The 14,156-nt window shown below is 32.2% G+C and overlaps 1 protein-coding gene across 3 annotated transcripts; it reads left to right on the top strand.

Moving 5' to 3' along the window:
- Positions 1-4,248: 4,248 nt before the first annotated feature.
- Positions 4,249-10,092, top strand: LOC114394634 (protein LONGIFOLIA 1-like). Of its 3 annotated transcripts, XM_028356285.1 has the most exons (6): positions 4,249-4,461; positions 4,742-5,068; positions 6,686-6,738; positions 6,818-8,716; positions 8,790-8,931; positions 9,088-10,092. In XM_028356285.1, the coding sequence occupies exons 2-6, from the start codon at positions 4,915-4,917 to the stop codon at positions 9,762-9,764; spliced, it is 2,925 nt and encodes a 974-aa protein (XP_028212086.1). In that variant the 5' UTR covers positions 4,249-4,461; positions 4,742-4,914; the 3' UTR covers positions 9,765-10,092. The 3 variants fall into 3 exon arrangements, with proteins under 3 accessions (XP_028212086.1, XP_028212084.1, XP_028212087.1); XM_028356283.1 differs by having other exon boundaries at positions 4,249-5,068; XM_028356286.1 differs by lacking the exon at positions 4,249-4,461 and having other exon boundaries at positions 4,968-5,068; positions 6,669-6,738.
- The last annotated feature ends 4,064 nt before the right edge of the window (positions 10,093-14,156 follow it).

Raw genomic sequence — 14,156 nt, 5'->3', positions numbered from 1 at the left:
AAATTAGTCTTTAAAATAATAATTATTCTTACATAATTTATTTCGACACTATCTTTATTTAATATGAGACTTTAACATACCTCATTTTTTCTTATAACTCTTTCGTGATACGAGACTTTCACCATAATATATATACTTATTATTGAAGAATACTATCATTTAATTTTAGACGTCATCAAATTAAAGATTCAAGAGGACAATTATTGCCTTCACGGATATACATGCGTGCAGATCTCCAATTAAAAATAGAACCTAATTATAGTCGATTATATATGTGCAAAATTATGATCATCACCATATAAATTACTTTATCTAGAATTCCGGATGACTCAAACTTCTAAGGAAAACTACAGTTTCCCTCTCACCTTTAATTTATAATAATGCTAAAAATAAAGTTAGATACTAAAATTTATTATAGTAGCATTTATAATTTACAGGAAAATATACCATTCGTGGACATATAATATATGCTTTTTTGATGAAGAGCACTCTGGTACGCAGAATTTAGCTTATATAGTTATCCTACGCACTTGCTTGGTCCAAAACCTATAACATATAGGTCAGTGGTTAATTAGGTGGATGCAACCACTAATAGTCTAAAACGATCAATGTGCAACTCCATTATGATTATTTGATAGCCAAATTTACCATCACATACGTAAGACGAATATTCAGATCGAGCAGCAGTTTTAGTTCAGCGACAAAATTTGAAGACCAGAAATAAACTACACCACAAATAGAAGGGCTTGAGCAGAGAGTCTCTATGAAGCATTAATGTCTATACTATGCAGAATTATGGAAAGCTAAGCTGTCCAAATACACTGCACCTTTATAAGCGTATGGGGAACTCATACATTTTCAGATTGTTTGGATAAATTTTTCTGTCCTAAGTATTTATAGGAAGAAAATAGAAAAATAATTTTTTTTTCAAAGTCCAACTCTAAGATTCAAAGTCAAACTCAAAATATCTAATTAAATTATAATAATTTTTTATTAGTTAATTCACGTATTTGATGTTTCATAATAAAAAATAATAGAGTTTAATTTGTATATATTATCATGGTGTAAATTTGTATACTATTAATTAATTAAAAATATCCAAAATATAATTTCTAAAATAATTATTATAAAAGTTAATAATGATATATATATATATAAAATCTATCAAAGGGATAAGACGTTGATCAGGCCGTCTAAGAATTCCTCCTATATTTCTAATTAACATATGAGAACCATCGATTGTACAACTGTGCTCGTGAGGCATAGGATGGGTCTTACTGTTAATAAAAGGCATATTGGCCATGTAAACCTTATACTTTTCTTTGATGCATGTGAGAGGAGATTATGCATATATAACTAGAGGTTGTTACGTAATCTATCGCATTATAAATATTCAAATCGAGCATACCATTAGCTTGTGAGGACCAATTTATATTTTTCTCCAGAACTTCATGAAGCTCCACATCCTAGATTAAATATGGAACATAGCATTCATGCTAATAATCTATCCTAATAATCCATCCTAATATAGCATTCATCCTAATTATCTATCCTATATTCATCCTAATTTATATATGTCAGTCACTTAATGCCAATTTTATTTTAAGTAGAGTGATGAATTAAGACGTAACATTTCAGTTCCTATCAAGTTTAGAAACTAAAAGATAGAATATTTCCCAGATTTAGATCTTGATAATGGATAATCACATGCACGTTAGCATTTCCATGATACTGCTGCAATCCATCTTAGTGAAGGGATGAATTCTTTCAGCAATAGACCTATTCTTTTTCATGGTTTAATTTTACTAGCAAATAAAATTTGCTTCAGCATCGCAGGGAAGAAAATATGTCTAGTCTTTGTACTAGTTTCAGAAAAAAAAAAAAAACATGAAACCTAGAAGTGAAAAATCCCAATAAGCTGTTTAACCTATTTTTTTTCATTTGGTAAAGACCACATAATTTTGTTCGAGATAGATAAAACCACAATTAAAATATGATAAAATACTCTTGATGTAACCATGTAATTAAGCCTCCAATAAAATTATTAATTATATTAAAATAATTTTATATGAATTGATGTATATATTTGAGGACCTGACCTTTCTGTTGTCTCTTTTTTAGTTGTTCTCGTGCTGTCTTTTAAAAATCACAATTTTAAATTGAATTACAAAATTAAATATTAACACAAACTAAGTGGACAGGATAACTGAAAAAGACACGGAAATCAATTTCATACATTTGATGGCTGAACTATTTCTTTGTGATTACTCTTTAATTCTAACAGCAGCTTGACCAATAGTGTTTTAATTCATCAAAGAAAATATGCATATAGCGAAGTGAAATCCAACTCATCTAGTACCAATTTAATGACAGCGATGAGGCACTAACAACGTGGTCCTATAGAGCAATGTGGCAGCAAGACACCAAAATTTTGCGGCGGAAACAATACACAGTTTCCAAAAGGAACCCCTCAAGATTTTATCCTAATCTCCCCATATTCATTATTTTGGAATAGTTAATGGTCCAAACGCATTCATAGAGTTTGTAACTGTCTAGCTTTGCATGATATTTGTGACACACATTAGAGCAGGACCACATTTGTGCTGAAAATGTATCAACTAAAAAGCATGAAACCACCATATTGCAGTGGGAGTGACCAGTCTTGTTACTTTCTAGGTTAGCAAATGCAACAGAGTGAATAATAATAAAATTAATAATCCATTTCCTATAACGTTCTTCAATTCCCATTTTCATGATGATGTGTAAGGTGTTAGGTTAAATATGTGAGGACCCTTTCAGAGAATTCAATGTAGACATATTCATTTATGCCACTGTGGCTTGCAAGTGCAATTCCCCAGGACTAAGGTAAATGTATATGTGACATTCATGTAATAAATACTTGGCTATCTAAACAAAAGTTTAATTAAGGCTCTTTTGTTGCATTTTGGATGGCAAAGTGAATAAATATGATATCAGGTCCATTTTGAGGCCAGGTCCCAAGTATGGAGAAAAAGCTGAGGAGCCATCAAGGGCAATTTGGTGAAAAGTGGAATGTGTATGGGAATGGTTGAACAAGCGCTTTAGATCCTGCAGGCTTTCATTGAGTATCTCTATTCACTTTTCTTCTACAAATTTCTTTTTATTTTGGTACAAAATCCACTTCCTTGAACATTTTTTTTTCTTCTTCTTTTCAACTCTGACAAACTCCACATGCTCATGGAGAGAGGTTCAAGTCACAGTCCCACCCACGTTGTTTTGTCCACATGGAAGTGGTAGGAAATGACCAAAGAGCAGACCAGATTACCTGCCCCACACATTCACACACGCCTATCCCACTTCTCCTTTCTGTTTCTTTATTGAGGATTTAACCTTTTTTTCTGACAGAAAGGTATTCTTTACAACCAGAAAGACTAATCGCTTGAAAAAATAGATTATTGGTTTTAAATATAAGAAATATAAATAAATATGAGAAATTTTTAATTAATTTTATTTCTTTAATATTATTATTTCTAAAATAATTTTGATTTAATTAAAATTTTAGTGTCAATGACTCTTTTATATTCTTAGTATCAAATTTCAATTGAGATTTATGTATTTAAATATAATTATTTAATTTTTTTAGTCAACATATCTTTTTTTATCTTATATTTGATATTAGAGGAAGTATAAATTCTTCAATCAACATGTATTATTTCATTCACTTAGTCATAATGAGAGGGAGAAAAAAGCCTAAATTATTTGTTACTTGTGTCACACAGATATTAAGAATTTAACTTTTAATTTATTAAAAATTATAAATATATATTCATTTTTTATCTCATTTTTATTGTTTTTATTTTTTTATTTTACTTTTCATTATTTCACCTATATCAGTTTTTTTATTTCTCTCTTCTTTTCACCTTATTCATTCTAAAATAAGACAAATTATTATATAATTCAAAGCTATCATATATCCATAATTTTAATTAATCTCTACATAAATAGAAATTTTCAATTTAATTTTTTAATAGAACTTCAGTTTTATATCATATGAAAATTAAGAACATAATAGTCCCATAATATACAATAATCTCATAAATTGGGTATTGTCCTTTAACTTTTAGCGACTCTCTTTCTCTCTCTGAGACACTCAGATTTGTGACACCCTAAATTCCACCCATTTTCCCTCTCTCTTACGTAATGTAATTAAAAGGTTGTCTCTACTTCTTATACTATATTCTAAGCAACCTGTTTTTCGACATTTGCCTTACATATATAATAATTACAACACCTCAACGCCTCTCTAACCCAACACAGCACACTCTGGCCTCTGCACCTGCTGAGATAATAACAAAAAAACAAAAACCAATCCTTTCATTCTGTAGGCAAACCCAGAGAAAATTAACAAGACACATCTTTCTTCTTGGGCTGCTCAATTTTTCTCTCTTCAGTTTGTGCATTGTTAGTAGTCAACAATAGAAGGTGGATGCTAGTGGTAGCAAGCTGATTCCTTTGTTTCCACTTCTCTTTTGTTCCCTCTGCTTCTGCAGTAGATAATAATATTCTCTCCACAGCATCTCATTCTTCTCTCTTTGATTCTGTCCAAGGACATTCTCTTTTGTACACACATGCACAAGCATGTAACGCACAAAATAACCTCCACATCATGAAATTTGCGTGACCAAGTCTTCATATTCCAGCACATAACATGCAAATTCTTGTCATTATATCTTGTTTTGAAGCTTTTAATTCTTGTGACCAGGTCTTGTTCTGACTCTGAGTCACCTTCACCATTCAAATTCCTTTTTGCTTCCATTGAATCCAAGAAACAGAAGATCTCTCTCTTCTTAGGAACATGGTTCTTGTTGTTACTGCTTAACGATTCAAAGCCTTTTAGTTTTGGACTCTGCAAAGTTGAAGCTTGAGGAAGCAAAAATGTCTGGAAAGGCTTTGAAATCCTTGAAGGATGAAAACCCAGATTTGCAGAAGCAAATTGGTTGCATCACTGGATTTTTTCAGCTCTTTGACCGCCATCGTTTCCTCACAGGCCAACGCTCTGCCACCTACGTTCAGCACAGGCCTACTTCAGGTATTCTGCGATATACTTGTTTCTGTTCAGCATTTTGAAAATGATATAATGGTGAAAGGTTTTAAATTGCGGTTTTAGTCGCAATTCACATTTCCGATGCAATCACAGTTATAATACTAAAAGAAATCTTAAAAAAAAAAAAAAACTTGACCTTGCAGTCAAATTTAAAACCTTGGGTGTTAGTGCTACTTTTAGTTTTGCTATATTTTTAATATTTTCTGATAGATTTTGGGATAAGTATGTTTAATTGAGAAAAAATTATTGTCATGCATATCAAAATTAAGGTAAGTATGTAAAGCTATGGTCAAGTAAACAATTTTTTTAAAATAACATAGAAAGTGATTTTGTTATATAAAAAACACAAATTGTTTAGTTTGGTTTTTTTAAAAATAATTAAAAGTATTTAATACAAATATTAAATGATTTTTAATCATACCCTAAAATTAAAAGAGTTAGGTGTGCGTACAAATTTCTCTGATATCTCTCATATATTGAGATAGAGAAATTTTGTAGGCTTGCTGATTCAATTGCTTCTCGTCATGTCTGGAGTATCAGTATGTGTGTGAAAAATGTTGTATGAATTACCATTTTTTTTTATATCAGAATTCGCTTTCTTCTACATTAATGTACTGATACAATTAACCTATTTCAATGTGTCAGTAACTTGTCATCGCACAGAGTTATCTTCTTTTTCTTTTTTCTTTTTTCATTCAACTTCATTGTTATTTTGGTTTGTTGAGGGGCAGTTAAAGTTCTTCCACTGCATGTAGTTATAAGACAAAGCGAATTTATAAATGTGGCAATTTTTCCATCCCGTTTTCCTAACTTGGATTTGTTTGGTTCCCGATGTAAGTATTCACATTTTAATGAAACTTCGTACATTTCATCTGTCTATTGAATTTATAAATTTAGTACACTACTTTAAATTTGATCATGCCAGTAACTAATTTTGGAGTGAAGTTTTTTTCTTATGCTTTTCAAAAATATATTCTATATGTACATTTTTTTAATTTGGCTGGTAAAAATTCCGTGGGGAATTTCCTCTGTAGTTACTGTAATCTATATAACCAATTCCAAGATATGAATCTGACTTTTCACATTTTGATGTCTAAAGATGGAAGATTGACATGAAACTTGAAAATTTATATGAATTTTTTTATATTGGATGTTCAGATAAGGTTTTATATATATTTGAAAGAAAAATCGATTCTTTTAGAATGGGGGTACACCGTTCAGAGTCAGAGATACCAATCAATATATATCTTTTATGTACCTTGTAGTCATAGAATTAGAATTATTTCATTTTCCTCATTAAATACAACATGGGTGCTTGAAGTTACAATAGAATCATTCTATGTTTTGGATTTTCCGTGGATATTTAAAGATTTTTGTGTCTCAACATCCTTATTTCTTTCACTGAAATCTTCCAGGTTTATGCTGGACTCATATCCATGAAAGCTATATCACTAATTTCTGACTTTTCTATGAAGCTTCAACATGTAAACATGGCAACAGACATTTGAAAAAGAATTTTAAAAAAATGTTGAAGTTAACCTTTGAGAAAATATTCCGTATTACTTCTAATAACTTCTACCTAAAGTTTCCTTCCCTTCTCAGGTGGAAGCAGTAATGAAATCAAAGAGCTCAATGGTACAATGCAGAAAGCTAAGGTAAGATAGCACTATAGCAGTAGTTTTAACTCTTTGAGGAATTTCAGCAAAATCAATCTAAAGTTTTGTATGAATGCAGGCAAAGAATCTGAAGACTGCTAGAGAAAAGCAACAATTCTCCACAGAATCATCCATAACTTCTTTGTCTTCGTCATCTTGTTCATCTAGCATGTCATCCCATGAGTTTAACAAAACAATTCAGATACAATCACCGTCAAGAAATCAAATCAGAATTCCAGAAAACACAAATTCAAAAGCGGCAAAGAAGCAACCTCATAAGCCGCACCAGCAATCCCTTCATTTCCATCATATTGTCAATGACTCAATGCATAAAGAAACTCGACGATTGTCAGTGAAAACTGGGGCTAAAGAGGAAAAGAAGGGTCAGACTAATGCCTTGAAACACATAGATTCCCCCCGGCCTTTGCGGTCACACAAATCTGTCAATGGAGGAGAAACAGTTGCCAATGAACCTTTACATTCTCTTGCCAAGTCCAAGAAAAAACCTTGGGACTCACCACGGCTCTCTTATGATGAAACATTCAAATCAGCCACAAAGCATAAGGAACTTCCAAGACTTTCTTTGGACAGCAGAGAAGGGTCCAATAGAGGTTTCAATGAAGGAAACAAGTCTCACAACCAGTTGAAGGGTTCACCGAGATGGTACGGGAGAACCTCCAGCACAATGATTAACCAATTGAAAGAACCAGAAACTTCCAAAAGGTCTTCCAGTGTTGTAGCTAAGTTGATGGGACTTGAAGCCCTCCCTGAGTGTACACAAACTTGTGGGAGTCCAAAGGGAACTTCTAGTAGTTCTACCAAAAAGAATGAGCTCTTGTCAAGATCTTGTACAAGTGATGAAGACAAGCAACACCAAAGATTCACCTTGCCACACTCCAAAAAGGCTGATTCAATCACAAATATGATGCCATATTCACGATTTGCGATAGAATCAACTCCATGGAGGCAACCTGATACGATTCAAAGTTCTCAATTACAAGCTTCCAAGGGAAGTGAATCTGATATAAAAGCCTCAAAGTCCTCTCTCACTGTGTATGGGGAAATTGAGAAAAGGGTAGCAGAACTTGAGTTCAAAAAGTCTGGAAAGGATCTCAGAGCCCTTAAACAGATTCTTGAAGCAATGCAGAGACATAAGTATTCAGTAGACATTGCTAGAGATCAGGCTTCAAATTCTCCATCTAACAATAGGAATAATACTAATCTCAACGAAAGCTCGAAAATACAAAGCCCACGAGTAAGACAAAAAGACACAGCATCTGTAACGGCTGAGATGTCAAATTCAACCCAGGGTAGTAAATTGCCAATTGTCATCATGAAACCAGCAAAAGTTACTAGGAAACCCAATAATCTGTCGTCTACAGAATTGTCAATTCATGGTAAATCTGGTCTCAGCAAGTGTTCCCCTAGTAATCCCACAAATGGAAGATTGGTTGACAAGCAAACTGCTAGAGGTATCAGTTCATCAACAAAAAATATCAAGGATCCTTTTGGACAAGAAGTTTGTTCATCCGATAAAAACAACATGAGATCTTCAAAGTTGATGCAATCCATGAAAGTTTCTCAAGACAGCAATGGAGAATGCACCCCCAACTATGGTTATATAAATGTGACTGGGAGCCCCAGACCTCAAAAGAAGTTTGGTTTGGAGAGGTGTTCGCGACCAACCAGTCCATCATCAGATTCCAGAATTAACCGAAGAGAGCACAATAGGCAACCTGTGGAATTGTCTTCTCCAAGTTCAACACCAAGACATAAGTTCTCCACTTTGCAGCAAAGAAATGAACGCTTCAGTGAGATCAGCTGTCACTGGAGGGATTTTAAGCATCATGTGAACATCATTTCGGATTTTGATGACAAAAGCAGCTCGGCCAGTCATAGTGACATTGAAGTCATTCGCATTGATCAATCTGGAAAGATCATTAGCTCCTCCATCCAGCTGAGTGGCATGAGTCAAAATGTAAGAATTTTTTTCCTTGCATAGCAAGATTCTGCATCTATATCAATTGGTTAAACATTCTTTTGTTGATCAGAATGCATTTGAAGAGTTGAGGAAGGCTGAGACCATGATTACTGCAGAACAACCAAGCCCTGTGTCTGTTCTTGATGCTGCATTCTATAAGGATGACCCACCATCTCCAGTGAAAAATAAATCAGACATCTCAAAAAATTTAGGTAAGCAACAAAGATTGAATCCTAGATAATCTAAAATAATTTATCAAATTCAAGTAACTTGCTGCAGCCAATATACATTAATTTTTGTGGCATTATAAAATAATAAGGAAAGGATTGGAGTTACATTTTTTATTTTCTTCAAATTTTCTGCTGCAGGTGAAGCTCTAAGCACTGATGAGGATAGTGAAGAGAGCTCAGTGGATCTTCTTCAAGAAATTGACTGGATTGACGAGAAACTCTTCAATTTCAATAACAATAGGGATCCTGACCATAAGTATATAGCGAAAATACTGTTAGCATCAGGTCTGCTCAGTGGCCGCAGCTATAGCCAGATATTTCATTCGCCGGGTCATTTGATTAATCCAAAGTTGTTCTTTGCACTTGAACAAATGAAGACAAAGAGGCCTTTGAACATTGAAGGCAGTGCCAAGAAGATTCCCAGGAATATTAACCCTGAGCAAATGCAAAGAAAACTCATATTTGATGTTGTCAATGACATTTTAGTTCAAAAGCTGATATTGGATAGTTCTTCTGCATTGTGGTGCCAACCAAATGAGTTAGCAGGCACAACATTAAAAGGGAAGCAGCTTTTGGATGAGCTATGCACAGAAATTGATCAGTTGCAACCTCAAAATAGGAATGTCAGTTTAGTTCACGAGGAGGAGAATTTGAAGCATCACCAAGCAATTTGGACTAACTGCTGCAATGAGATGCCAAATATTGTGTTGGATGTTGAACGTTTGATCTTTAAAGATTTGATAACTGAGGTTGTGAGAGGTGAAGTAGCAAACCATCCTGGTACACATTGCAGGCAACTGGTGTTTTACAAGTAGGAATTTTGGCTAAGCAGTTTGAGGAGAAAAAAAGTATATTCTAGTTCTAGGCTTTCATATTTCACCCTTCTAATCTAGCTACACATGATATAGTTTGATGGGTAATAAGCTGCTTAATTGGCAGTTTCACGTGTTTTGTATAAATTGTTGCACATTTATGTTTATCTTTGTTGTCTTTCTTCATGTATTTGTAGTCAATGTTTATAAATACATGAATAAATACACAGATAAACGTATATCAGTATCGTTTTTCACAGGGTGTTGAAAATATTGCAACGAGTTTTACATATTGCACGAACATAACACGATCTCCATAGGTAGAATCCAACTTCCTCTGTGTATATTCTGTTTAATTTATGGACCGAATCACTTTGTCCTTTTTTTTTCTTTCTTTTTTAATTCAAATTGAATCCTAACAAACCATAGTGATATGTACAAAAAAATCATAGTGATATAAAATCTTCATTTATTGATTTATGGTCTATGCCACCTTTCTTGGTTAGAAGAGACAATCTTAATCAAGTAAAATCATTATAGGTGATAAACTTTTCTGTCAAATATTTAATATAATTAAATTACGTCATCAATATGTGACACTACTAATTTAATCAATAATTTATAATCCCCTAATGTCATTTTTTTGTTTGGTGGATAATTCTTCTCATGTAGTTCAGGAGCTATGCAATAATCCTCTAGATGGATCTTTGTCGTCTTACCTAATAATATTGGAAGTGCCTTTTCGTTTTATTATTTTTTTCAGCAAAAAAAAATATTTATAAATTGTTTTGAGTTGTTTTCTCTTTAATTCTGAGTTAATGCAAAAATCATGTAAAATAAACAAATAAATCTACATGAGTTGTAGATTTATCAAACACCCACTCATTCTCCATGAAAGAATCTATTAACAATATAAGTCCGATTGGTAACAAAAATTCTGTTTGAATTACGAAAAGTTTTATTAAGTATACTTATCCTTTAAACCATTTAATTTTGGGGGATTTATTAATTTTTTCACGAGCTTTATTATAACATTATTATTTTTTATCCAACTTGAATAATTTTATACAAGGATGTGATTCTAAAACTTCATTAAATGAATTTCTCAAATTATCTCAATTTTCATTTTTATTTTAATTAAAAATTTCATTCCACTTTCCAGAACGCTGCCCTCCCTCATCTCAATTTATTTTATTAATTTGTTACATCTTCTCTCTTATGATTTTTATTCTTATGTCTTAAAATAAAATGGCCTCATTTTAACCTACTAAAACCATCCTAATAATATAGAAGTTCGGATCATTTATATGAAATCTCAATTTCAAAATCTTATGATCAATATTGTATAAAAAAAATGGTCTCGTTTTTTCAATAAACAGCCATAGCTTCAAGATGCACCGGTTCTTTTATTGTCACTTCATTTTCTTCATGAGCATTTAATGCAATCATCATTATCATGCATGTGCATTAAATAATTTTCTTCATGAGCTTTATTATAACATTATTATTTTTTATCCAACTTAAATAATTTTATACAAGGATGTGATTCTAAAACTTCATTAAATGAATTTCTCAAATTATCTCAATTTTCATTTTTATTTTAATTAAAAATTTCATTCCACTTTCCAGAACGCTGCCCTCCCTCATCTCAATTTATTTTATTAATTTGTTACATCTTCTCTCTTATGATTTTTATTCTTATGTCTTAAAATAAAATGGCCTCATTTTAACCTACTAAAACCATCCTAATAATATAGAAGTTCGGATCATTTATATGAAATCTCAATTTCAAAATCTTATGATCAATATTGTATAAAAAAAATGGTCTCGTTTTTTCAATAAACAGCCATAGCTTCAAGATGCACCGGTTCTTTTATTGTCACTTCATTTTCTTCATGAGCATTTAATGCAATCATCATTATCATGCATGTGCATTAAATTAAAAAAAAATACTGTAAAAATATAATAAAAAAAGTTCATAAATTTGGTAAGATGAATGATGTTGGGTTAAGTCACGTAGGTCATCTGAAACAAAATTGCAAAGCAACCCAGTCCAAAAGTGGTTGTGCATTAGTTTGAGTTTGAACAATACTTATCTAGACCCGAAAGGGAAAACGGAAAATCATATACCTACAACCATTTTCATATTATTGCACTTAAGACTGATAATTATTGAACCAACTCATTGATTTAAAACTCAACTTGTTAATTAACATGATGAGTTTGACTTAAGAACTAAACAAGTTACGCTTGAATTAACTATAAGCGATTAATTTATTAATGAATTTGATACACAAGTGAACAAGAATGTGTGCGCACACTGTATAAAATATTTATACTAAATATATTAAAAGAGCGAGTTGTGTAAATTATTGAATAAAACTCCATTTTATTTCTTAAGGTTGTAACCCTCAATTACTTTTAACTTTACCAAAAATATTCATGATCTTACAAAAATAATCTTTCATTCTAATCCTTTTATATTTTGTTTTCCACTATTGCTTTTTACACAGAAAAAATGGTAGAGTAAAAGAGATTTTTTAAATTCAAAGACTTCAAAAACTTGCGAACTGGGCCAGATACTTTGTAAGCTTAAATTAAGTGAAACTTTGAGCTGAAAAACAAAATTGTATAAAATTTGAGTTGGATTGAACAGACTCGGCTCATTTTTCAGCCCTAAATTTGCATTCCATAAGAAGATGTCATTCCATAAATTTGGCAGCAAAATGTACAGAACTACTTCAATCACTTGTCCACGCCAACACATCTTTTATTCTACAGGATAACGTTGATTCCAGGAAGCACCACCATAAAAAAGAATATAAATCCTTCAACAAATCTGCTTACTACTTTATAAAAAAAAAGTAATAATTGAAAAAATATATAATATGTTGCAAATACAAATAAAAATCCAATACTTATAATGCAAGTAGGAAGATTAGTAAAAAGATACTGTTAAAAGATTAACAATGATTTCAGAACAATGGGAAGAGGTGAGAAAGAATGGGGGAGGGGTAGTTCATGTCTAACCTTAATTCCACAATGCAGAACGACCAATCGAGCATATCAGATCCTACATATATACGCGGAAACAGACGAGGCTTAGTACAAACAAATGTTTCAATTGGATTTGTGTTACTAGCACGTTACTTCAAAAACAAATTGCTCAAATTCAGAATTTGTCATCAAGCTGCATTTACATGTTGGTCATGCATTTCATGTCAATTAGTTATCTAAAGAAAATATTTTAATCAAAAACTTTGCAAGAAAAGGCCATATAAGGTCAGGGAAAGGGAACACAAATGAAGTTTCTTAAGAATAAACGAAAAATCTTTGCAAGCTAAAGCAGCAGTTGAATACACCACTCAAAATTGCAACAAACCAAAAATTGAGAAGTCAAACTCAACACATGTCGAGGAGAACAAGATAAACACAAAATCGCAACAACAGTATTGACAACCACGCCTTAGCTACGAGAACTTAATAAAACATTAGATGAAGTTAACAATGAAGTAAAATTGTCATTGGACTCTAGCAAAAACCACATTTCAAAAAACTTTGATAAAGATCATTTTTAATGATTTCTTCTACCAAGTTTTTATTTGGTCTTACTGTACCATTTTAGTTGAACTAACTTCCATCTGATTCGTTTTTTCTCACTAGAAAATCTTTCTTGACCTTCTCACATGATCAAAACCAAGCAGCCTTAGGCAAATTCATAAACTTCGTCATATATTGCCATTATATCCATTAAATATTTGACACGGCACTAAAAAATCATGAAGTCACTTGCACATGAAAGCTAAGGCATAAATCATTAGGTCACATGTCCAAAATAATCATACCTCCTCTAAAATTTTCTTGCATGCCCAAAATATTCATACCTCATCTAAAATTGTCTTGCATGCCCAATTATTCCTCTCAACATTATAGTCTTCTTTACACTTTTTTTTTGCTCTCGTCAGTGCTTAACTGAGCATAGAGTATAGCTGGTTTTATAGATGATCAGTATTAAAAGCAAACTAATGTACCCAAGCCACAAGACTCCTCACCATGCGAAGGTACAGAGGAGGGTTACCCTTATGCAAAGAGACAGTTTCTGAATTCAAACCTATGACCAACTGGTCATCAAGGTGCAACTTTATTGCTGCACCAGGCTTGCCCTCACCAGAATTAAAAGCAAATCCAAAAAAAAACAATGTAAAATGAAGATAAAATAGCAGTGCAAACCTCAATTTCTTCGTACCAGCAAAAATGTGGGCATTCCAAGATAACAAACAATTAATGCTAATAAGAAAGAAATAATGGAAAATACAAAAGTTATGACTAAAGTTCTCTCTGGACATTCTCAGAAACTACTTGTTTATACATGAGCGCAAGGGATTAATATCTGTA

This window comes from Glycine soja, chromosome 18 (assembly GCF_004193775.1).
Source record: "Glycine soja cultivar W05 chromosome 18, ASM419377v2, whole genome shotgun sequence".
NCBI classification, from domain to species: Eukaryota; Viridiplantae; Streptophyta; class Magnoliopsida; order Fabales; family Fabaceae; genus Glycine; species Glycine soja.
This window is presented reverse-complemented; position numbering and strand designations above follow the sequence as displayed.

What these genes read in the sequence shown, in the direction of transcription:
- LOC114394634 (XM_028356285.1), top strand. Translation starts at nt 4,915, where the DNA reads ATGTCTGGAAAGGCTTTGAAATCCTTGAAGGATGAAAACCCAGATTTG. An exon ending in GTACAATGCAGAAAGCTAAG is followed by an intron (nt 6,739 to 6,817) that starts GTAAGATAGCAC and finishes GTATGAATGCAG; the next exon opens with GCAAAGAATCTGAAGACTGC. An exon ending in AGACATCTCAAAAAATTTAG is followed by an intron (nt 8,932 to 9,087) that starts GTAAGCAACAAA and finishes TTTCTGCTGCAG; the next exon opens with GTGAAGCTCTAAGCACTGAT.